Source organism: Carcharhinus amblyrhynchos, chromosome 19, assembly GCF_965287045.1.
Source record: "Carcharhinus amblyrhynchos chromosome 19, sCarAmb.v2.hapA, whole genome shotgun sequence".
Taxonomy (NCBI): domain Eukaryota; kingdom Metazoa; phylum Chordata; class Chondrichthyes; order Carcharhiniformes; family Carcharhinidae; genus Carcharhinus; species Carcharhinus amblyrhynchos.
In genome coordinates, this window is record NC_137342.1 from 12866784 (window position 1) to 12892526 (window position 25743).

At 40.4% G+C, this 25743-nt stretch overlaps 1 protein-coding gene across 1 annotated transcript in view; it reads right to left on the reverse strand.

Moving 5' to 3' along the window:
• Positions 1 to 1711: 1711 nt before the first annotated feature.
• Positions 1712 to 25743, reverse strand: part of cd9a (CD9 molecule a) — a 42833-nt gene continuing 18801 nt past the window's right edge. The window contains exons 2-8 of the mRNA XM_080207268.1: positions 18978 to 19080; positions 12866 to 12963; positions 10969 to 11043; positions 6874 to 6975; positions 5691 to 5780; positions 2413 to 2496; positions 1712 to 2305 (exon numbers count right to left, since the gene is read on the reverse strand). Of these exons, the coding sequence (XP_080063394.1) occupies positions 2240 to 2305; positions 2413 to 2496; positions 5691 to 5780; positions 6874 to 6975; positions 10969 to 11043; positions 12866 to 12963; positions 18978 to 19080 (618 nt within the window). The 3' untranslated portion in view covers positions 1712 to 2239. The remainder of the gene's footprint in view (positions 2306 to 2412; positions 2497 to 5690; positions 5781 to 6873; positions 6976 to 10968; positions 11044 to 12865; positions 12964 to 18977; positions 19081 to 25743) is intronic.

The window sequence follows — 25743 nt, forward strand, 5'->3', positions numbered from 1 at the left end:
AGGTGGCAATTATACTGAGAATGGTTAGCAAAATAAACAAGATTGTGTGCTTCATAAAAGTATCAAGTACAAAAGGTGAGAAGTTATGCTGGACCATTACAAAGCTATGGCTAGAATGTTATATCCAGTTCTGATCATCAAATTTTAGGAAGGTGATGCACTAGAGTGGTTTCAGGTGTGCTGGAATTTATCTACAGGCTAAATTAGGGAAGCTTTGGTTGTTCTGCACTGACCAAAGGAGATATTTGATACATGTGTGCAAGATTATGACTTTAGCAGCCTTTGGTCTTGAAATGGTTGTCACCTCAATATGGCTCAGGAGCCCTGTCTGGCATGGTCATCACTGTCACATTTGCTGCAAGTGGAAACAGTCAACTGAGGTGAAGGATTCATTTTCTCTGGGCTCTTTTGATTCAAGTCCAGTCAGCCCTCCAGAGGTCACAGCCAAACAAAGCACTGTACTGGCATGAAAAAGACTGATTATTATGACCAATTTGGGTTGGACAAACAAGGAAGAATGGTTTCCATTAGCTAATGGTACAAGTGGTAGGGAACACAGATTTAAGATTTTTGGGCAACAGATGCAGGGAGGTAGATGAGGAATAACTTTGACCTACTTTGTGTTGGAACTTGCCACCTGAGAAATGATCAATGACCTAGAAAGAAATTAGATTGGCACTGGAGAGAAATAAATGTGCAGGGATAGAATGGTGGAATGGGACCTATTGGAGTCTTTGGACCATAAGATACAAAAAAAAAAGCAGAATTAGACCATTCTGCCCATCAAGTCTGCTCCACCGTCAATCATGGCTGATTCTCCTGCCTTTTCTCCATAGGTCCTTGATTGGTAAGAGGATCAAGGATTATCTCTGTCTTGAATACATTCAATGATGTGTCCTCTGCAGCCTTCTGTGGTATGAGTTCCATAGATTCACCACCTCTGGCTGAAGAAATTTCTCAGCATGTCAGTTCTGAAAGAGTCATCCCTTGGCTAAGGCTGTGCCCTCAGATCCTAGTCTCCTACTAATGGAGACATCCATTCTAGTAAGGCCTTGCCAGTATTCTGAGAGTTTCAATGCAATCTCTCCTCAAACTCCATTGAGTTCACAACTAGACTTCTCATATATGTCCTCATATTTGGAGGGCTGGCATAGATTTACTGGACCAAATGGCATCTTTTGTGTCTTAATGGCTCCATGGCCAGAAGCTAAAGCAAAAAAAAAGCAACAACCCTGGAACTTTGCTCAACTATCTACAGAGGACTTTTCTTTCACACTTTCATAGATAAGGAAGTGAAGACAAGAATGGAAGAATTATGTTAAATAACAGAAATCATTAGAAACCCTACAGTGCAGAAGGAGGCCATTCAGCCCATCAAGTCTGCATTGACCATAAACCCACCCAGGCCCTACCCCCCCCCCATTCCTACATATTTACCTGCTAATCCCTCTAACCTACACATCTCATGTCTAAGGGGCAAATTTTAGTTTGGCCGATCAACCTAACCTGCATATCTTTGGACTGTGGGAGGAAACCCATGCAGACATGAACAGAATGTGCACACTCCACACAGATGGCGACTGAGCCAGGAATCGAACGCAGGTCCCTGGAGCTGTGAAGCAGCAGTGCTAACCGCTTTGCTACCGTGCCACCCATATCTTTGAATATTGAGAAGCAAAACTGTAATTGAGCAAAGACAGACTCCATCATCTGGAGGTTCAAATTTAAACTTTATTTTCTCAAGAGGCAAATCTGATATCTACAGTTTGTAACTTCTTTAAACAATCAAAATACTTTAAAAAGGATTTATTGATAAGGCCAAGATTCCATAGTAGCATATTCTCATTTGAGCCAACACATTTTGACTAAACATTTAATATTTGTAATATCTATTTAGCTTAACTAGTTCAGCATATTACATTCTGAATCAAAGGGTCTGCACCCTTTCTAGAGCAAACATTTCCAATTAAACAGATAAAACAAATATATATCTTTAAATTTACTGAAACATTAATGAAAACATTAGATTACTGTCTTATTTCTCTCAACTTTTACAAAAAATTAAACAAAATGTGGATACATTAAACTGAAGTGTTTTTTAAAAAAAGTTATTCAGAGATTTTAAACTGAATACAAAAGTGAAAAAAATTAAATGCTAAAGTTGAGCTGTTAACAAGAAGCAAATATTAGGCAAAAATTCATTCCATTGGTGAATGTCACGATTGTTCTTTACCAATCTTCAAATCATCTCTTTGCTGTTCCGGATAGCACAGCATAGCACCATGCTGAAAATCATGCCAAAAATCTGGAGAAAATAATCAAGGTGTTGTTATTTTTGTTGTACAACTTACCAAAGATAAATGTAATAGGGCTAACTATTCCATGACCTAGTACCGAGCCCATTTTACTTACCATTACAATTCCAATGCCAATCCCAATCGCCCCAATGATGTACAGCTTCTCATTGAATATTTCATTGATGGCCGTAATGCATGACTGCATGCGAGATAAAAAATGCAAACAATTATTAAAGTCAAAGAAGCTGTTGTGCATTTATCAAACACAAGTCAGAACACATGAAATAATGGCAATGGAATGCAAATTGGCCATTCAACCCTGCTCTGCCATTCATTAAGATCAAGATCGTGACCGATCTCCTCCCAACTCCATCTTCCTGGGCAATAAACCCATATCCTTCAATTCCCTTAGTATCCAAAAAACTACCAATTTCTGTCACAGATATATTCAACATAAGAATTCACAGTCCTCTGGGGTAGAATAATCTAAAAACCAAAATTCTGAGCACAAAAAGTTCTCATTTTAATTCTGAATGGCCAACTCCATATCCTGTGACTGTGATCCCAATTTCCAGACTTTGGAAGCATCACCCTGACACCTACCTCACTGAGCTATTTAATAATTTTTAAAATGTTTCAAAAAAAGTCACCCCTCATTCTTCAAAACAGCAGGGAATATAAACCCTGTCAAACCAAATGCTAGAATACATCAGGTGTCATTACTGTTACAATAATACCTCTTCACTCAATCCCAATTCCTTTGCAATAAAGACTAATATACCATTTGCCTTCCTAATTGAGGATTGGGGAATTGGGGATTGAGCTATGAGGAGAGGCTGAATAAACTAGGCTTGTACTCGTTAGAGTTTAGAAGAATGAGGGGAGATCTCATTGAGACGTATAAGATGATGAATGGGATGGATAGGATAGAGGTGGAGAGACTCTTCCCGCTCAAAAAAGACAGTAGGACTAGGGGGCACAGCCTCAAGATAAAGGGGAGGCGGTTTAGAACGGAGTTGAGGAGGAACTTCTTCACTCAAAGGGTGGTGAATCTCTGGAATTCTCTGCCCGTTGAAGTGGTGGAGGCTGCCTCGCTAAATATTTTTAAGAAGCGGGTTGATGGGTTTTTGATAAGAGAAGGGATTAAGGGTTATGGGGAGAGGGCGGGAAAGTGGAACTGAGCCACGACAGATCAGCCATGATCTTATTGAATGGCGGGGCAGGCTCGAAGGGCTAGATGGCCTACTCCTGCTCCTATTTCTTATGTTCTTATGTTCTAATTGCTTGCTGCACTTAAAAGTTCAGTGTCACAAGTAGGCTTACATTAACACCGAATAAAGTTACTGTGAAAATCCCCTAGTTGCACACTTCAGTGCCAGTTTGAGTATATCAAGGGAGAATTTAGTATCGCTAGTGCACCTAACCAGCATGTCTTTTGGACTGTCGAAGGAAACCCACACAGACAGTGACCCAAGCCAAGAATCAAACCCAGGCACTGCCAGTGCTAACCTCTGCCACTGCGACTTGTATACAATGACATGCAGATTCCTACAAATACCAACATTTCATAATCTCACTATTTAGAATGATCTTAACATTAGGTCATTCCAAAAACCAAAATAAAACATTAACAGTTAATAAAATAAATTTTACAATCACTTCAAAATTAAATATGCATTTCTTGCTGTAATTTGCTGGATTTTAATTAAAAATTTAATCCATACATCTCAAAGGTAATGTTCTGGTAATATTTTCTGTACACTATGAACTTAAACTGGTCAAATCTGCCCTCCAAACCTATCTGATTTGCACCAGGTATCGTTCCTTTTGGTTCATCTGTGGATCCTTCAATGTACTAAGCTACACTTTAGAGAACTCCAGATTTAAGTCATCTCATGTGCTTTGGGATTAAAAATGGTTCTGGGAAATACTGGTCAACAAGGTCCTAAGCAACATGTACACACAAGATATGAACAGTTGCTGAGGAAGTCAGTGCATCTCACATACTCATTGCTATGACAATTTGCTCTAACATGAACATCTACATTTAAAAAAATGTTGGTGTGCTGGCAGCAATGCTGAAGACCAAGATAAACATGTTGCTGCTTCCAAAATCAGAAGATGTCATATCAAATTGCCAACTGTATTCAGAGTGGCAAATGTAGCTTTATTACCACCTATGACTTTGAAATGCAAATTCCTTAAAATTAAGCTATAGGATACATCAGAATGCACTCAATTCAGTCTCCAACCCATCTTTCAACGCAATGGAACATTTTTCATGTCAAGTGACCGAGCAACTGTTTCCTTCACCTTCCATCCTATAAGATGCACCTAGCTTTAATCATTTGATGCATTTTAGTACTAGAAAGAGTTCTATAAACAAAATGAATCAGAATATGAATCAGGGCATTGAGTACAAGAGTTGGCAAATTATGTTGCAGCTATATAAACATTGGCTAAGCCACACTTGGAGTACTGTGTGCAGTTTTGGTTGCCACACCATCAGAAAGGTTCTGGAAACTTTGGAGAAAGTGCAAAGAAGATTAACCAAGAAGTTGCCTGATCTTGGAGGGTATTGGCTATGAGGAGCAGTTGAATAAAATAGGATTGTTCTCATTGGAAAGACTGAGGCTGTAGAGGTGGAGAGACTCTTCCCACTCAAAAGGACAGTAGGACTAGGGGGCACAGCCTCAAGATAAAGAGGGGAGGTGCAGTTTAGAACAGAGTTGAGGAAGAACTTCTTCACTCAAAGGGTGGTGAATCTCTGGAATTCTCTGCCTGTTGAAGTGGTGGAGGCTACCTCGCTAAATATTTTTAAGACGCGGGTTGATGGGTTTTTGATAACAGAGGGGATTAAGGGTTATGGGGAGAGGGCGGGAATGTGGAACTGAGCCACGACAGATCAGCCATGATCTTATTGAATGGCGGGGCAGGCTCGAAGGGCTAGATGGCCTACTCCTGCTCCTATTTCTTATGTTCTTATTTCTTATGTTCTTATTAGGTGGAACTTTGGTTTAATGCATCTGCCTTGTGTTATTCTTCATTGAATTCAATAGAGAGTAAAGCTGGGCTAAATTTAAAATTGGGATTGCACACTATCCAATTAGTTTCCCCAAAAGATAGGCGCAGATAAAATGGATGCAGAAATATTCCCCATTTCAGAAGAACAAGTCAAATAGCTAGTGACGCACCCAATTTGCAGTTTAATAGTTCTGGCTACCCAGGTGGCTTGAAGTAGAAATTTTCAGACTTGAACAAATACACACTAGTTACTGATTTAAGTCAGGGGATATTCCCTACAGGAAGATTTGGTTATACATCAACATGGACAGTGTAAAATTTTAAACCTACTGTACCACAAACCAAAAATGAGAAAATAAATTGTAATACCCGTCTTGTAAGCTCTCCTACAAGATCTGTTTTCGGGCAGGTCTCTCGAATTAATGGTTCCAGTGCTCCTCCCAATCCGCAGCAATTCAGCTAAAATAAAATCATTTTCTCAGAAACAGTCTTGCAAGATTATAGAAAACAGATTCAGGATAAATAACGAACAGAAGTAGTCAACATATCAAGTTACACATTTTCAACTATAAGTTCTAATTTTTGGAAAACTAACACCATCTTATGTATCATTTAAGGAAACCAAAACTGCATCCAAACAGCATGTTTGTGATGTTCATATAGTGTTGTTACACATAGTGGAACTACTTCCCCAGCAACGCTATCTTGACCCAGTGACCAAGAACAAACAACGGTAGTTCATAGTCAGAATGACGAGAGACTTGGATGATGGTGCTGGAGGGAGTGAATGTGGATGGGGTACCAATCTAGCCATTTGCTTTTTCCTGGATGGTGTTAAGCTTCGAGTGTTGCCAGAGCTGCGCTCATCCAGGAAGTGGAGCCTGCCCCATCACATTCCTGACTTGGCCTTGTGGATGGTGGACTGGCTTTGGGGAGTCAGCAGTGGAGGTACTCACCACAGAATTCCTAGCCTCTGACCTGTTCTTGTAGGCACAGCATTCATAGGACTAATCCAGTTCAGTTTATGGTCAGTGGTAGCTCCCAGGATGTTGCGAGCCATCAATGTTGTGCTTCAACAACTTTATGTTTTATTAGTAGCTTATCATGTATATATTTTCAAATAGGATGGTGGAGATGAATTAAGGAGTTTCCAAAAGGTACTTGGGTTTACAAAGAAAATCTGATTAGCAAACTAAGTGCCACTTTCTAATACTGACATAGAAATTGCGGTGAATGCTAAATCACCAGAATAGGTATCTTTAAAAATTGGGGAACATTTAGACTACATTAGCACTGATGCAAATCCCCCTCCATCTCAACAAAGCTTGAATTCAGGATTTAAATTGAGGTAGGAGTTTCACTGTACTTCATCCCAAAGCTAGTTGGGCCTCAACACCGTTGTAAGCCATACAATTTGGCAGTTAGTGTGAAGGCAACATTATCTTAGATAGAAAATAGTTGGAGAAAGTTATGACATTAAACACATTTCACTACAGAAGAACTTGAAAGGTTTATAAACAAAACCAGATTTATCAAGAGATTAATAACTTACTCCTTCCTGCATTGCTTGCAAAGCTGCTTTCTTGCTCGGATCCTTAGACGACAGATATGCTCCATACGTAGACGTATAGAAATCCTCCACATCTTTAGTAACCTGCAGAATAAATTATGAAGTGCTCTATTCAAAGTAAAACTAGAGAGATTGAGGTCAAAAGGTGCAAGTTGAAAGTTACCTCCTGAATTATACAGTAGCTATAAAAAATATCACTATTACAAACTTAGGGTAATTTAATCAAAGCCCAAAAAAGAGAAATTTAAAGAGTTCAGTATCTATGATATCATTTTTTACAGATGCTGCCTGATCTCAACATTGCTTTATTTTGGTTCAGGTTTCCAGCATTGCAATATTTTGATTTTTAAAATCAAGTTTCATTAAGTGTTTTCCTCGATTGGTATTAGACAAAATATTATTGACAATAAAAGAACAGATCTTTCTCCAGTCCCTCAACTTGTCTCTTGTCTGAGCCAGTGAGTGTGGAGGAAGGTCTCTTAATAATCTAGCACCAACTAGTTCAAACTACTTTCTTGGTTCCTTTTGGGACTTTGAATGAATTAAAAACACTTTGTGCATTACTTCAAGCCAATGAAAATTAGTTCCATTTTCTCCCTTCATTATTTTCTCAGGATATCACATTATTGCCTGTTCCAAATTGCCCTTGAACTCAGTGGCAGGTAAGGGGAGGATCTGGAGTCACATGTAGACAAGAACAGCTAAGGATAGCAGATTTCCTTCTCTAAAAGGCCAAGATGGGTTGTCATAACCATCAATGGTTTCATGATCATTAGACTTGTAATTTCCAGATTTTTAACAATTGAATTCAAATTTCACCATCTGCTGTGGTGGGATTCAAAGCCAGAACCCCTCACCAGTATCCTAGGTCTCAGGATTACCGGTCCAATGACAATACCACTATGTCACTACATCTGATCATTTTAAGCTTGGGACAGTATAGTTAGGGGAATAGGTACTATTATCTACAGCAGTAATTAGGAATCCCAAAGATTTGTGTGGAGGTACATATCTTTATGTTTGATGGCCTTGAATAATATGACTAATTTGTAATTAAATATCTCATTTTAGTTGTCACAAAATTGCTTCATAAGAATTCCAGACCACCATCTGAACTTAAAATTGAAAAGAAAATATATGAAGGATATTAGAATTCCCTAAGTGCATCCCTCACATTTATGTTGCAGACAGTGCAGTGTGCCAGGGAGGAGTACAGTTACCCAGATATTTTGTTTCGAGCCAGTCACACCTTTCAGGTTAAGTGTTACTTCAGGTGGTGCTCATTGTTGGGCAAGGGGGTGTGACTGACAAATCAGGCATTTTTGGGGATGCTGGATGTAGTAATGATGGTGATCCTTGACTTGACTAACATTAACAAGGTACCTCTGAATGAGGGCAAGGACTACCAGAAACAATGGACAAACTGACCATAGTACATTGGTGCAGGACACAGTGGAGGGAAAAGTGGTATTCTGAAGTACAGACGTGCAGTCCACGAAAGGTACAAACCAATGTGGTTGACTCTCAATGTCCTCAAGGATGGGCAACAAATGCTGGGCCAGCCAGTGCAGCCCACATCCAATGAACAAATGAATTAAAAATAATTTTATTGGGAAAGTATTTACACTCAGGCTGCTAGAATAGATTTGACCAGGCTGCTAAAAGATGTTGTTATCAGTAGGTCATGAGAAGTGACCCTGTTCCAACTAGGAACATGAACACACGAGTGTAAAGGAATGTAGCAGTGTCAAGAGAGATATTAAATGGAATAAATTTTCTGCAGCCATGATTGGGATCCCAAAGTTTGTCAAGAATCAATAGCACAGGTAGAAATTAACAGATTTGATCTAATACCCTTTATGGATATCTAGTTGTAATGTGAACTAAATATTCCAGGATACTGAATTTATGGAATAAAAACTGAAAGTAGAATAAAAGGAGATAGCCCTGATTTTAAAAAATGATAAAGACAATAGAAAGGATTTTAGCTCCAAAAAAGGTCAAGAAACAAAATTGTTTGAATACATTGGCAAGTGGTAGAAGGGACCTCGGGGTCCTTGTGCATGAGTCGCAAAAACCCAGCCTGCAAGTGCAGCAGGTGGTCAGGAAGGCGAATGGGATGCTGGCCTTCATAGCGAGGGGGATTGAATATAAAAGTAGGGAGGTCTTGCTGCAGCTGTATAGGGCATTGGTGAGGCCGCAGCTGGAGTACTGTGTGCAGTTTTGGGCGCCGCACCTGCGCAAGGATATTTTGGCCCTGGAGGGAGTGCAGAGGAGGTTTACTAGGCTGATACCGGAGTTGAGGGGGTTGAGCTATGAGGAGAGGCTGAATAAACTGGGCTTGTACTCGTTAGAGTTTAGAAGAATGAGGGGAGATCTCATTGAGACGTATAAGATGATGAATGGGATGGATAGGATAGAGGTGGAAAGACTCTTCCCGCTCAAAAAAGACAGTAGGACTAGGGGGCACAGCCTCAAGATAAAGGGGGGGCGGTTCAGAACGGAGTTGAGGAGGAACTTCTTCACTCAAAGGGTGGTGAATCTCTGGAATTCTCTGCCCGTTGAAGTGGTGGAGGCTGCCTCGCTAAATATTTTTAAGAAGCGGGTTGATGGGTTTTTGATAAGAGAGGGGATTAAGGGTTATGGGGAGAGAGCGGGAAAGTGGAACTGAGCCACGACAGATCAGCCATGATCTTATTGAATGGCGGGGCAGGCTCGAAGGGCCAGATGGCCTACTCCTGCTCCTATTTCTTATGTTCTTATGTTCTTATTTCAGAGTTACTGATGGGTCACCTAACAAGTGGTCATAGCGCAGGACAGAGTATAATTCACGAAATTAGAGGGGCATTTAACCAGGGCAATACAGTAATCATGGGGGACTTTAATCTACATAGGCTGGGTTAGCCAAATTTGTAGTAAGCGTAAAAGAACAAAAGATAGTTCTCTAGATCAGAATGTTGAGCAGCCAAGAGGGAACAGACTACATTAAATCTATTATTGTACAATGAGGAACAAAGGGGCCTCCAGGGAAATGTGGCCGTAACAGTCTAGATTTTTTACACTGAGTTTGAAAGTGATTTGATGAATCTGAAACTAACGTCCTATATTCAAACAAAACAAACTACTCTTATTTGAGGGGCAAATTGTTCAAGGTAGATTAATACATGACAGCAGACAACCTATACAGTTAATAATATCAAAAAAATTCCTTTAAAACAAAGAACATCCACAGAATTATCCAACGATGGCTAACAAGATTAAATTAAGTCAAAGGTATAATGTGGCCAAAAATAATAGGAAGTCTGAGGACTTGATATTAGAATTCAGCAAGAAATTGACATGGAGAGAAAATCCATAAAATTACAGCAAGCTTTCCAGGTTGCCAATTTTTATTATTTAATGGATCTGGAGAGCTATACATTACAAAATATTGGAAAGAAGAAAATGATTAAGGGGGAACTTTGAGCTGAGTTGTACATCGGGCTCCCATTTCTGGTTCCAAATTCAATGCAGATTAAAGTTTCTTCTGTGTCAAAAATGAAATCCAAAATAGTGAAGTTAGATAATCTCTTTCCAGTCCCTAATTATGGATCAGCCACCCAATCTCATTCAGAGGGTTTGATGATTGGTGTGGGAATAGAAACATAGCACGTAGCCGATGAGTATGGCAAATATCACTGGGATAGTGTTTTACTACATCTCACCTGGGAGTGACTGGGGACCACGGATGGCTGAAGTATTTTGTGTTTGTTGAATTTTTACTCCAGTTTTAAAGTTACAAAGTCAATGCAGAGAGGATTGAGCAAGCCCAAATCCATCTCCTTGTTGTTCCAAAAACCAAATTCAAATCGAAACCAATTCACGAGATCCCCAAAAGAGAGACAAGATCCAAGCTGACATAAGGCATTGCAACTCTGGGCTCGACACGCTCAATGCTTGATCTTAACCAAAAGGCTGCAAAGCGCACAACTGCTGGGTGATCGTTTTCACCACTATGGGTAAATTCCACAGAACTAATATCCAATTGATCAACAAAGTAAGCCATCAGACTGTTTTAAAGCAGAAGCTCCTACATACCTTGTCCTTATTCAGAAAGCCCCATATTCCAGCTGCGATTTCAACTGCAAATATGAGCAGGAGAAACAGGAAGAACTGAAAAAAGAAATAATTACATAAAGTCAATACTTGCAGGAGGACACAAACTATAGTTCTATTTCCAATTATGTATTTTTAATATAATTAGCATCTCAAGGCACACAACTGCACCAAAGTAAACGGCACTGCAATTCAGAAATCAGATCCTGACCAGGCAAAGGAGTGATGCTCTCTGAAGGAGATTCTTTTTAAGACCACAAGACATAAGAGCAGAATTAGGCCACTCGGCCCATCGAGCCTGCTCTGCCATTCAATCACAGCTGATATGATTCGCATCCCCATTCTCCTGCCTTTTCCCCATAACCCCTGATCCCCTTATCAAGAACCTGTCTTAAAGACACTCAATGACCTAGCCTCCAGTCTTCTGCAGCAAAGAATTCCACAAATTCACCATGCCTAGGTGAATTTGATACTTTAGTTGAAAGCTGGCCATAGACTGTCCAATGGAGGTTTCTCTCCATTTACTCTCCCTAGTCTGTCGCCTCTCAGAGCACAAGTAGGATGTTGTTTTTGCAGACGATGGTAACTCACCAAGTGGACAGTTTCATCATTTGCAGCCACACAAACTACTCAACTGAGATGACATCACATGAGTGCCGAGTCAGACCTTCAGGACAGTCTTTTGGGAGTTTAATAAGAGTGAAAGCTATTCTGATCCTTCCTGATGCAAGATGTGTTAAACAATCCTCTGGCAAGACACACAGCAAGGTCAAGTCATGAAATGGACCGTGGAAAAAAGTAGTGATTCAGGAAAATGAGATCCAATCAGTTGAATATTGGGTTTCCGGGAGTTTGGAAATAATGGTGCATAATACCACTTTGATAACGTTCCCCATTAAGCAGTTGAAGATTATGCTTGGTATTAGATTACAGTAGTTGGCAATTGATAAGCTGTATAATGTAGGCTCTTGTGCCACATTTTTTCATGTAGCTGATGACAAAACAGACTAGGGACATGTAGCACTTGAAGGTATTTACTGAAGCCCAGGTATTAGCACACAAGTCTTTATCCTCAGGCCCTGGTATCTAGTATAAATAGACTGCAGAGAGGTGCCAAAGGACTGCATTTCCAGTCAATGGTTATAGCATTAACCGCCCATGCTGGAATCAAGGGTGGTTACGTATTCACGTCTTATGAACTGACGTGCTGCTTGTAAAATGCTTTCAGTATGTGTCCTCTGAAAGAATTTGAAATCCATACTCAGTCGGATAATCATCTATTGATTATCTACCTTGGCGGCAGTGAGTCTTTGGGGATGAAGTAGCTCTATGATGCACTAAAGAGGATATCTATGATAACTCTCTCCAAAACTGGTTGATTCAATACTTGAACCAGCATGTCCACTGTACCCCAGGGAAATGTTGGATAAATGATTAGCCAAGTTACCTCCCTAATGAACCCAGAAGGGTAGACTTAAGGAACAGGATTCGTTTCCAACAGACTGCAGATTGTGCAACAGGTCAATTCCTTAACAGGTAGGTGTGGCTTTGAATAAGTGATGGAAAGCCTATTAAATGATATGCCAATAGAGAACATATAAACTTCAGTTGGACATGATGCATTGCTGGGAGCTTTAAAGTTTGATCCTGTCTAACTATACATATTCCCTGTAGATAGTTAAATGTATATCATGAAAATTGTATGTTCAGCAGTAACAAAAAGAAATAACATAAGTTACTAGCTTAGTTTCAAGACATGCACATTTTCAAAAAATTAAATGGTAAAGGTATGTTAACTTCTGTCATTTAATGTGAACTTTTATAAAGAATGCTTTAAAAACCTACATCAAGATCATTTATGCCATGTATTTCAACTTACACATCCAAGCATGCATGTAGATTCCTGGATTGCACCACAGCATCCGAGGAAGCCAACAATCATCATCAATGCACCAGCGCCAATCAGGATGTAGACACCTGTAAGGAAATGCATAAACCATGTGTGTGCAAGTGCATGGAAACATTTCCAAATTCCCCACCCTGTCATATTATCCCAACTTGGAGATTTATCACGAAGAACATAAGAAATAGGAGCAGGAGTAGGCCATCTAGCCCTTCGAGCCTGCCCCGCCATTCAATAAGATCATGGCTGATGTGAAGTGGATCAGTTCCACTTTCCCACTTTCTCCCCATAACCCTTAATTCCTTTGTCCGTCAAAAACTTATCTACCCGTGACTTAAATATATTTAGCGAGGTAGCCTCCACCACTTCAATGGGCAGAGAATTCCAGAGATTCACCACCCTTCGAGTGAAGAAGTTCCTCCTCAACTCTGATTAAACTGCACCCCCCCCCCCCCCCCCCCCCCTTATCTTGAGGCTGTGCCCTCTAGTCCTGCTGTCCTTTGAGCAGGAAGAATCTCTACCTCTACCCTATCCATCCCTTTCATTATCTTATACAAGATCCCCCCTTATCCTTCTAAACTCCAACGAGTACAGACCCAGTCTATTTAGTCTCTCTTCATAGTCCAACCCCCTCGTCTCCGGTATCAGCCTAATGAACCTCCTCTGCGCTCCCTCCAAGGCCAAAATATCCTTGTGCAAGTGCGGTGACCAAAACCGCACACAGTACTCCAGCTGTGGCCTCACCAGTGCCCTGTACAGTTGCAGCAAGACCTCCCTGCTTTTATATTCTATCCCCCTCGCTATAAAGGCTAGCATTCCATTTGCCTTCTTGATCATCTGCTGCACCTGCAGACTGGGTTTTTGCGACTCGTGCACAAGGACCCCCAGGTCCCTCTGCACCGTAGCATGCTGCAGCTTTTCACCTTTTAAATAATAATCCCTCCTATTATTTCTGCCAAAGTGGATAACCTCACACTTGCTAACATTATACTCCATCTGCCAGGTCCTCGCCCACTCGCTCAGCCTATCCAGATCCCTCTGCAGACTTTCCACATCCTCCGCACAATTTGCTTTTCCACTCATCTTTGTCTCATCAGCAAATTTCGTTACCCTACACTCAGCCCCCTCCTCCAAATCATCTATATAAATGGTAACTATTCATGATCATTTGATAACATTCATGAATTATCTAACACAGCACCATTGATTATCTCCACTGCATAGACTACAGTAGTTTGAGGCTCATTAACTTCAAGGATAACTAGGAACTGGGTATTAAGCGTTGGCCATGTTGGTGAAATCCAAATCCTGGGATTTGCTCCTTTAGAAATTTTCACTAAAGTATTGAGATACCCCACTGCACGTTTACATCATGCTGACTACAACTCTGGTCAGCTTACAAAGCAACATTTTGAAATGTCCAGACAATCCATCAGAAAATTCTAATAGTAGAGTATCCTTCTGACAAAAAAACCAACCACTCAGGGAATGACGTTCTTGCATACACCCAAGCAACTGCCTCCAGATCTCCTTTAGGGCTGTTCCCAGTGCAAACTTGCAATTGTGTAAAGCTGGAGTCAGCTGACTGTGCATCATGTGCAGCAGATACTGGTCAGAAGCCAATAACTGCAGCTTGTTTTTTTTTAAATCTATATTTATAGCCTGCACATTAATCTTCAATGCAAATGCCAAAGAGGTGTTTCACTTGATCAATTCTTCTGCAGTTCTAAGAAGTAATCTCACTACAAAAACTGCTTGAAAAATCCATAAAATATTTTAACATCGATATTCTAGAGAAGCTGAACGATACTTCTTACAGTAACATTCAACTCTATCCGAAGCATATGTCAGCACACTGGAAAATGTTTTCTACAAAGTCATTCTTCATGGCAAGAAACAGGAAACACTAATGTACAAGATCTTCTTTATCTTTAGCAGTGGCAAGTGATCCAGCCACTGCCAGTAATAAGCAAACAAACTACAAGCCATCCAGATCATCAAGGTTAGGTCAGACCCACATAACCTTCAATTATAAAACATTTTTCTTATTTAAAAGACTGGACTGGAAGGAGAAAACAGGTAGAGCAATTTCTGAAGTCAGCACTTGGAGGGAAATCTTGAATGTAAAACTCAAGATTTTCTATCCATTCAATTTACTTAAATTGACAGAACAAAGTCTATTACAGTACACAGCAAATGCTGGTTTCAGGCATTGGCCATCTTGCAAATATTCAAAGGTTCTTTGCTGGGGTGGGAGGAAGGCATGTGTTTTCAGGCAAGCTTGTGTATCAGGTACTTTTGCAAATATTTACATGGAACCTTATATTCACATGCTTTTCCTGAAGCCAACAGCTTTGTGCATTATTTGGTTTCCAATTAGTCTTTTGCAACAACAGCCTTATTTTGATTAATATTTACTTAGTCTGACATGCGTCTCAAAAAGTGGTTGGCATGCAAGAGACCATTTTCTTTGTCTTTTCATAAAAACCTATTGTACTTCCCATTACAGCATTTCATTCTAATCTTTGCCCCTAATCCAGAAATTTGTTCCCAAGATGAAGTCACTCTATATGAAAGTGCTTCCCATTATTCTCATTTTTTGCCAATATGCATCTCCCTAAGTCTTTATCCTTCTATTTTCTATTCTTATTTCATTTATTTTAGATATTCATTCACTGCCCGTAATGACTTCATTTTCCTTACAACTTGTGCCTCAGAGGAAATGGCTGTGGGGAAAGGTAAGAGATCTGCCTTGTGACCTTCCTTATCCCCTTCCAAGCTCCCATGTGCATCAGTCACAGCATTCAAACTGAAACATCACCACAGCTCTATTCAATTTCCAACATTCTAGATTTGTGCTGTACCGAGATAGTAATGCTTGAGCCACATGTTTGGCTTAGGGCGACTCTGCAACGAATGGACACAATAGTGCCAGGTCAGGTCTCCAACAGAATAGCAATTGGGTATGTGATTATCATAGCCCCTGACTGCTGTTTCCACTTTTACCTCATTTAAAGTGAGTTAGAAAGCTTGCGACATTAAGAAAGCTTATCATTGGATGCCCATTGTGGGGTATGGAACACAAAAGGATGCAGATTCAAGGCTGATGCCAGATTAGCCATGATTTTTTAATACTGGAGCAGTGGAATGGCCTATTCCTGCTCCTTGCTCATATGCTGTTGCAGAATTTGAAATATTTGGAGTCCAAGAGGCATAGACAAAAGTCGTAGGTAGAAGGATTGGAATGAGGCACTCAATGTTAAAATGGGCGACGCGGGCTTGTCGGGGCAAAGGGCCTGATTCCGGTGCTGTGTTGTTTGTTCTTTATTTCACTCAAGTCATAGTTACCATCTACAAGTTATGGCTGCATCATTTCTCACTCCCCCCCTCCCCCTGTGATGTTATAACTTTCTTTCTGCAGTGTTATACCACATATACGGCTCTGCAAAAGAGCAAGAGGTTGAACTGATGTACAAGCTATTGGGAATGGGAACTGTCACACTAAGCATGATACAGCGATCCATCTGAAATTATTATATATCAAAAATAGAGTGGGTTTCAAATGAATGACAGTAGAGCATTCAATTCTGAAAAACCTTGCTTGATAACAGACAAAAGCCTTAATAAAAAAGTTTAATTTGATAAACTTGATATACTGTTAGATTATATAGTAAAGTTATGAGCATTAGTTTAATAATCGAAGTACATCAACCCAATGATTTTATGCCAAATTCTAGGATACTAGCTCATCACATGACTTGGTCTTGGCATGAGCTGCACAACTGATCAAGGGAGAAAAACCATATGGCCCTTAAACCAGGTGATGCAAGATAAAGGTTGAAGAATTACCGGTGTCAAACCATCCACCTCCCTAGCAATTAATTATCACTTCCATTCAAAGTGATACTGCTGAAAGAAAACGTGTTAACAACATTCAGCCTTACTCATTACGCTGGTGCAGTTTGACTTGTGATGTTGAAAAAGAAGGAAGTCACTCTTTTGTGGTATGTTAACAATCTTAGATTTTAAGTTTATAATTAAGCTATAATTAGCTTTGTGCAGTCCTTCCAAAATTTTAGTATGCATTAATTGAATGTTTGTTAGATTGGCACAAATCACTGTCAAGCACAGATTTTTATCTAGGCTAGGTTAATTTCTGTAACTTTGTAACATAAGAGTCTGTAAAGCCATCCTGTATTTTTAATTGATTTGTACCAAACATTAATAGATGCAATAAAACATACCACAGCAGACACATTGTGTTCATTTTAATGAATTTTTTTTTTTTTTTTACACAGTACATGGGTGCCACAGTGGTAAGCACTGCTGCCTCAGCGTTAGGAAGCTGGGTTCAATTCCAGCCTCAGGTCACTGACTGTGCAAACTCCACACATTCTCCCCATCCGTGTCGGTTTCCCCCAGGTGCTCTGGTTTCCTCCCACAGTCCAAAAACGTGCAGGTTAGGTGGATCGGCCAAGCTAAGTTCCCTTCAGTGTTAGGGGGATTAGTAGAATAAATATGTACGGTTACAGGATAAGGCCTGGGTGGGATTGTGGTCAGTGCAGGCTTGATGGGCCTTCTGCACTGTAGGAATTCTATGGTTATATATAATGATATACTTGTGGATCAATTTGACATCTGGACTGATGAATCCAGACTTCACATGGTCTTACTGTAAAGAAGAGGATCATTTATTATATTCTATACACACACTATTACTTTTAACAAAAAAAGTGGTGCTTAGAAGTAATAGTGCAAACTTTAAATGAGGGAGTTAATCCTATGAGTAACTAACATCTTAAGACGTTCAGTCAGGAGACAATGGGAAATGAAATTACATAACCATCACCCTCAAGAAACCAATCAGAAATTGATCGCACACCACCTGGACCAGAAGGACGCCATTCAGCCCATTAAGTTTACACCAACTCTCAAAGTGCATTTTACCCCGTCTCATCCCCATAATCCTTGTGCATTTACCATGATCAATCCACCTAACCTACACATCTTTGGACTTTGGGATGAAACCTAAGTAACTGGAGGAAATCCACACAGACACAGAATAAGGTGGTACGAGCATATTCCAAAATTAGTATAGTATAAATAGAGAATAGTATAAATTCCGAACAGTCACCTGAGGCTAGGATCGAACCTGGGTCATTGGTACTGAGCAGCATTGTTAACCACTGTGCCAATCATGGCTTGATTAAGCCAATTAGGAATTAGCCTTGCCTCATTTAGGCCAATCAGAACAATCAACAATTGATCACACTGTGTTGTGGCTTAGAAAGCATTAATGAGCAGTGGCTTTCACCAAGATGCAACAATTTTGAAACTTAAGTTCATAGAGTCTGCTGTCCGTAGGGAAGCAGAATTTGAGGAGAGACAGTGTCAACTTGCACCTCATCCTGAAATCGGAAAGCAAGAACCAGTATATACAAATGAAGTCTTGCCCCATTTTTGACAAGCATTGATCTACAACTTGTTAAAAATTTCCTGAGTACTTCAAGTGCTTTCTTGTTGCCTGGATGGTTAACGTTCCAAATTCACACATTTAGAATTCAACATCAAGTAGTACCTAGAACTTAATTGTTACTGTGCCAGAACCAACTGAAAATTATTGCCACCTTTCAAACAAATCTTTTGTCAAAGCGAATTCATACACTTACAAATACAGATGTAAAAAACTTAATAATCTCTCTCTCTACAGTTCAGAAAGAGACCATTTGGTTCATCAAGTCTGCACTGACTTGCGATCAGAAGATCCCACCCATGCACTTACCCCTGCTAATCCCCATAATCTACGAATCTTAAGGGGCAATTTAGCACAGCTAATCCACCGAGCCGGACTGTGAGGAAGAAGCCTACACAGACACAGGGAGAACATGCAAACTCTATGCAGTTATCTGGTTCACTAATGTCCTTTATGGAAGGAAGTCTGCCATCCTTTCCCAGTCTGGCAGGTATGTGACTCCAGATCCACAGCAATGTGGCTGACTCAACTGCCCTCAGGTGACAAATGCCAGTCAGAAACACCCATGTCCCAAGAACGAATAAAAAATCATTAAAGGCCAGAACTTAATCTTACCTATATAGAACGTAGAAGGATGGTCTTCAATGTCAAATATGCCTTTAGTTTGTGGATCAAAACGGAGCCATAATCCAATTGCCAGGACTGCAGTTCCTGCAAGCTGTGACAGCAGAGAAACATAAGTGATTAGACATGTCAGACTTTCAGGAACAATTTCAATTTTTATACATGTTTAGCCAATATTTTCCATTTCTGTACTTGCCAACTTTTGATCATCCATTCATTCAAATGGATGAGGAACCACAAGCTGATGAGCACAGAACTGGAATCTCTGGCCTTTTATGTAATAACATAAAAGAACACAAGGTGAGATATTTCTTTAGACAGTACACTTTGAAAGGCTTATCTATAAAATGTGTCTGTACTATTACCTGTATAAACATTCGATTTACATCTCACACATTGTGTTTGTTTGACAAACTCATTCACGCCAGTTAGAGTGTGTCAGAGGTGATTGATATCAATACAATTTTAATACATCTGCAATAGGGGAAATAACACATTTTGTGATCAGCTATAATCAGGCAATAGTACAGTACTTAAGGGTGACATCTAAAGTAGGCTTACATTAACACTGCAATGAAGTTAGTGAAAATTCCTTAGTCACCACACTCTGGTTGCTGTTCAGGGACACGGAGAATTCAGCATGGCCAATGCACCTAGCCAACATGTCTTTTACACTATGGGAGGAAAGTGGAGCACCTGGAGGAAGCCCATGCAGAGATGGTGAGAACATGCAGATGCTGCACAGTGACCCATGCTGGGAATTGAACCTGGGTCCCTGGCACTGAGGCAGCAGTAGCACCCACTGATTGAAGACACCAGTGGGATGCCAGAGCTCCAGGGGAATCAACAGCACAGGTGAGTGTAGTGGCCATCACTAAGGAGGTGGTTCCAGGGAAACTGAAAGGTCTGAAGGTGGATAAATAACCTGGACAAGATGGACTACACTCCAGAGTTCTGAGAGCGAGATAGCTCAGGAAATTGGAGGCATTGATGATCTTTCAGGAACCACTGGAGGCAGGCAGGGTCCCAGAGGACTGGAAAGTACCTAATGTAACACATTTAAGCAAGGGAGGGAGACAGGCAGTAGATGGGAAATTGTCAGTTAGCCTGACTTTGGCCATTGGCGAGATTTGAGAGTCCATTATTAAAGTTGAGATTGCAGAGCATTTGGAAGTGCATGATAAAGTAGGACTAAGTCAGCATGGCTTTGCCAAGTGGGTGGGTGGTTGGTCATGCCTGACAAATGTGTTAGAATTTTTTGAGGTGGTAACAAGGAAGTTAGACAAAAAGAACAACCGGTGGATGTGATCTATTCAGATTTCCAAAAGGTCTTTGGCAAGGTGTTGCATAGGAGACTGTATAAGCTAAGAATCCATGATGTTAAGGACAAGATCCTGGCATGGATTGGCTGACTGCCAGAAGGCAGAGAGAGTGGGGATAAAGAGGTATTTTTCAGGATGGCAACCAGTGATTAGGGGTGTGCCTCAGGGTTGGTGCTGGGACCATAAATTTTCACAATATGTTAACGATTTGGAAGAAGGAATTGAAGACACTTGCTAAGTTTGCAGATGATACAAAGATATGTGGAAGGATAGGTAGTATTGAGGAAACGTGGGGGGTGGGGGGGGGTGCTGCAGAAGGACTTGGATAGCTGAGGAAAGTGGGCAAAGTGACAGCTGGAATACAACATTGAAAAGTATGTTATGCACTTTGGAAGGAGAAATGGAGGCAAGACTATTTTCCCAAATGTGACAATGCTTAGGAAAATCAGAAAGGAACTTGGGAGTCCATGTTCAGAGTCTCTTAAGGTTAACGTGCAGGTTCAGTTGGCAGACAAATGTAACATTAGCATTCATGTCAAGAGGACTAGAGTACAAGAGCAGGATGTACTTCTGAGGCTGTATAAAGGCTCTGGTCAGACCTCATTTGGAGTACCGCAAGCAGCTTTGGGCCCCATACCCAAGGAAAGATGTACTGGCCGTGTAAAGGGTCCAGAAGACACATTAAGAGCTTGGCATATGAGGGATGGTTTAGGGGGGGGGGAGGGGGGGAGGGGGGAATCTTGTTGAAACTTACAGGATACTGCAAGTCTTGGATACAGTGGACGCGGAGGGGATGCTTCCACTAGTAGGAAAAACTAGAACCAGAGGGCACAACCTCAGGCTAAAAAAAGGGACAATTCTTTAAAACAGATGGAGGAATTTCTTCAGCCGGAGAATGGTGAACCTGTGGAACTCTCTCTCTCACAGAAGGTAGCGGAGGCCAAGTCATTAGTTGTCTTTAAGACAGATAGTTAGGTTCTTGATTAATAAGGAGATTAGGAGTTACGAGGAAAAGGCAAGAGAACAGGGATGAGAAAAATATCAGCCATGATTGAATGGCGGAGCAGACTTGATGGGCCGAATGACCTAATTCTGCTCCTATGTCTTGTGATCCAGGATGTGTTTTCTCTTTAGGGCTTTTTAGTTTTTAAAATGGTGCTTTGGTCTCTAACTCCTTTATTAGGTGCTTCAGTCATTTAGTAACAGTACAAAAAAATTTATTTTTTTTAGATAGCGGAGAAGATGGACTTTCCATTTGGCATGTGTGCTATAGTATATGGTATGTCCAATCTCAAGATAAGGATTAATTGGATAAATGTGGTAGCAGTGTTTTGAAATTTAAATGAAATTTTCTGTAATGTCTACATACATTGAGGGGACTGTGTCCTCTCACTGTATACTTTTATAAAACAAATAGCCATGAGAATATCTGTATAAAAGACGTACAAAACCTGAACATGTTTAAGATGGTTTACATCCAGGACCTCAACAAAAAGCAGCCATTTTGGCAATCAGGAAACTCTGGTCGGAATTTTATTGCCCCACCTGCCAAGTGAAGTGAATTGGACCGAGTAAGGGGCAGAACATGGAAAGGTCCATTGACCTCGGATGGGATTTTAAAGTTCTAGGACGAGCAAGGCTGTAAAATCCTACCCTTCATCTCTAGGGAGTCGTTATTGATTCTAGAACATACGTGAAACAATATTTATTTTCTGCAATAGATAAATGGCAGAGTACAGCTATGGCATTTATGATCTGAATATGAAGGATATCGTGAACCCTCTTTTGCCTTTTGGGTGTTTTCAAATAAACGGACACTTTGCGCTATGGGATCATTGAAAATTGGATTGCATCGAAACTGACGGTTGCGAAATAACACCATCGTGTACAGAGGAAACAAATCAAAACACCTTTGTTTACCAATGGATGGGAGGAGAGGAGAAATTAGTTGTTTAAATTAACCCCTTTCCTGTCTCTTACTCACGAGTTGTTCATCACGTGTCAACAATAAGATTAGAGATTTAATGAAAACATGATTTGCTGACATGTGTGCCCATCATACACCATCTCAGTGCTATGGCATTTCCTGCTTCTCTATCTCCCATTCTTCATAAAAACGGGTTTCTTTTCATCAGACAAGGTTGATGCTCACTGATGCCTATCATACAGCTGAAATGTGGTTTACTCTTGTTTATCTGCTTTGTGCCACCTGGTTACAGTTGATTGTATATTGAAGTCATCCCCAGGCAAGCTCTTAAGGGAGATCATGTCAATGATGTGTTGAATGTTGATTCAGCAATAAATCTATTGAGTGAAAAGGCTCTCAACTTGAGATTAAGAAAGCCTCTCTTTGAACAGCCTATTGCAAAGTGTGCCACTGTAGTATTTTTGGATCATCTTTTGTTGAAACTGCTTGGCCAAAACTCCAAACATTTGCAATCTAGAATGCAGAGATGGATTTGAAAATCAGCATCGCTATAGCCTTTCAGCTCCTTTGGCCAGATTTTCTCTGAGATTTATTGCAGCTGGTTGACAAAGTGCTCTTGTAGGCAGTGGCTCAATAATGGTTTCTGCATGACCAGGAGAAACCAGCTTCACCTTCTGCAACCTTATTCAATTCAATACCTCTTCAGGTCTCCTTACTGCACACTTGATGCATTGCAAATTAAGGCCATCACATACCTGTGTTATCATAGCCCAAGGTACATATCTGTCAAGAAGAGATGCAAGATAACTCCTCCAGAACATCCAAAGTACAAAACCATATTTAGAAGGAAATTAGAGGCCGAGTTTTCCTTTACCATCCCTCTTGTTATTGACGTACCTTCTTAACCTCAGCCCACTGCTCACATCCTGTGTCATTTAAATTAGAAACAGTGAGAAAGTTCCTCTCCAACATTACTAGTGCTCATCTCCTGTGGCCAATCCAATAAATGCCTCTACCCATGTCAGTCTGAGGAAGGTTTCTTCTTGCCAGTCAGCCATTTCACCAAACTCCCAAGACAAGTGTGTTTCTTTAGATTGATGGCTTCTTGACCTCCTACACAATCTCTCTGGTGAAGTAGCATCTTTGGCAGCAACATTGTCCATTTCCCACTTTCAACATGCCAGAGCATGGCAACTTCTAAGCTGTGTCCAGCATACCCCCTTTTCTTTGACTCATTCTATGCTTGTAAAAATTCTAACCCAAACTCTAACAATGCTTAACACTACATTCTGCACTCTCTCCCTTCCTTCTATGAACAGTATGCTTTGTCTGTATAGTGCGCAAGAAACAATACTTTTCACTATGTCAATATATGTGACAATAATAAAAAGTACTAATCTATGCTCCACACAATGCATTCTAATCAGTTATGGCACCTCAGCAGCCAGCTCTGCCAAGATCCTCCCTCTTAGAAGTCGAGGAGCTCCATTCACACTAACGCCCATCAAGTGGTTCTTCCACTCTGCAAAGCTTTTCTCCATGAACACTGAGCTGATGCAGTCCAGGATCTTATCTGCTTTTGCATTCTGCATTTCTTGGGTTCCAACTCTTTTTGTTAATCCTGCTAGCATTGCCATTCGTCAGAATGCTTAGACAAGTGTGCAGACTGCACCCAATTGTTGCAAACCTGATGAATATCCTGAGCCATGTCTGAAGATGTACAAGACTGTAGGGTAAAACAGGTAATCGTGCTTTGCCAGATGCTTGGCAAGCTTCCCATAGGCTTGTTCAGTCATTTTCCCAGTGCCAAAACCATCGACTCCTTTACAATAGTTTGATTTTTCCATGCATCATAAGCATTTGAGAGACATGGACTCTGACTGTCACAACGTTGACTATTTCTTTATGTTGGTTGTGCCAAAAGGTGAAGAATGAGTCAGAGCCAACTGCTTACTGCAAGTTCTTTGAGAGTTGTTGCATGACAGGTCTTAGGTGTATTTGTAGCCTCCTATCATTGGTTCATTAGCTTCCAGACATTCAGCACTTTCATTGGAAACAAGCTTCTCTCACCTTCTTGGTAGAGATGGTATGAGTAATTTGTTTCAGAAGATGATGATGAGCTCGAAGGCACTTTACATAGGATCATAGAAGCATAAAACCCTACAGTGCAGAAAGAGGCCCATCAAGTCTGCACCGAACACAATCCCACCCAGGCCCTACCCCCATATCCATACATATTATACCCACTAATTCCTCCAGCCTATGCATCCCTGGACACTAAGGGGCAATTTCTTAGTTTTCTGTAGTCAGCTGCAGATTTCAAAGTGTTGTATACCAATATCAGCTTGCCAAAACTTAAAGTTAACAGTTTCCCCTTTGATTATGTGGATCAAACGTTTGTATACAAATCACCAGAGACCCCTCAGCTTTTCTTGCAGGAGTATATGTAATACAGGCTGAATTCCATACAAGAGATCATGTTCCTTGCTGGATGACATTCATCATAATCATGGAAGCTTCAATAAACAGGAACAAGATCTCAATGAGATAGGTAAGATGTCACCTGAGAAGTCTCTGGTCATTACTTAAAAAGGATTCTCAATTCCTAAAATCAAATTTACCTCAAATTCCAACTACTTGATGAAATGAGACAAGTCAAACACAAATAAGCAAATAGTTAAGTTAGTTGATCATTTCTCTTCTCATTGTCTCCTCAAACACCATTATCACTTGACTATTTTCACTTCATCCCCATTGATTTAGACAGGGAAATGTCCTTCACTATGCTTCCTGAAGTCAGTGAATCATCGAATCCTACAGTGCAGGAGGCGGCCATTCAGCCCATCGTGTCTGTACCAACCACAATCCCACCCAATGACATGTCTCCTTCATTTTGCAAGAATGCTAAACTTCAAAAAGGGAGCAACAATTTTTACTGCATGAGGAAAAAAGTGCTGATTGATTGGCCAGTTTTAGAGCTGCAAAACTATTATTGCTGTTGAACTGGGTACAGTGATGATTGTGTCAAGTTTCCTAAAGCTAGGAAGTTGATAGATAGCATGGTAAATTTTGTTTAGAAGAATCAGAGCAATCAGGCCCCTCATTTAATAATCTTGAGCAACAATGCCCTAAATCAGGCCTTTAAATTATGAATTGCGACCTACTAAAGCTTGCAATCACCTGAGATACAGAATAATTTTCAGAATCTAAGGTATTTCCTTCAAAATTCTGTGTGGTTTAGTGACTGAAGTGACCCTGCACCATTAAATGTGTTTTCTGGTATAGATTATGGAGCACAAAGAGAGGAGCCTCAGGTATGGTAGCTGTAACTTTATGCTACAACTTATACAATATGTAATGTTGGGATCCTAGAACCTGGTCTCATAATTGGGTATGATCTATACTTCAGTTGATATGAAACAATTGCACATACTATACTTGAACAAAAAATATTGCAATCGACTTGCAGTGCACATAAAAAGTTACAAAAGTTACAAAAGTTCTCCTA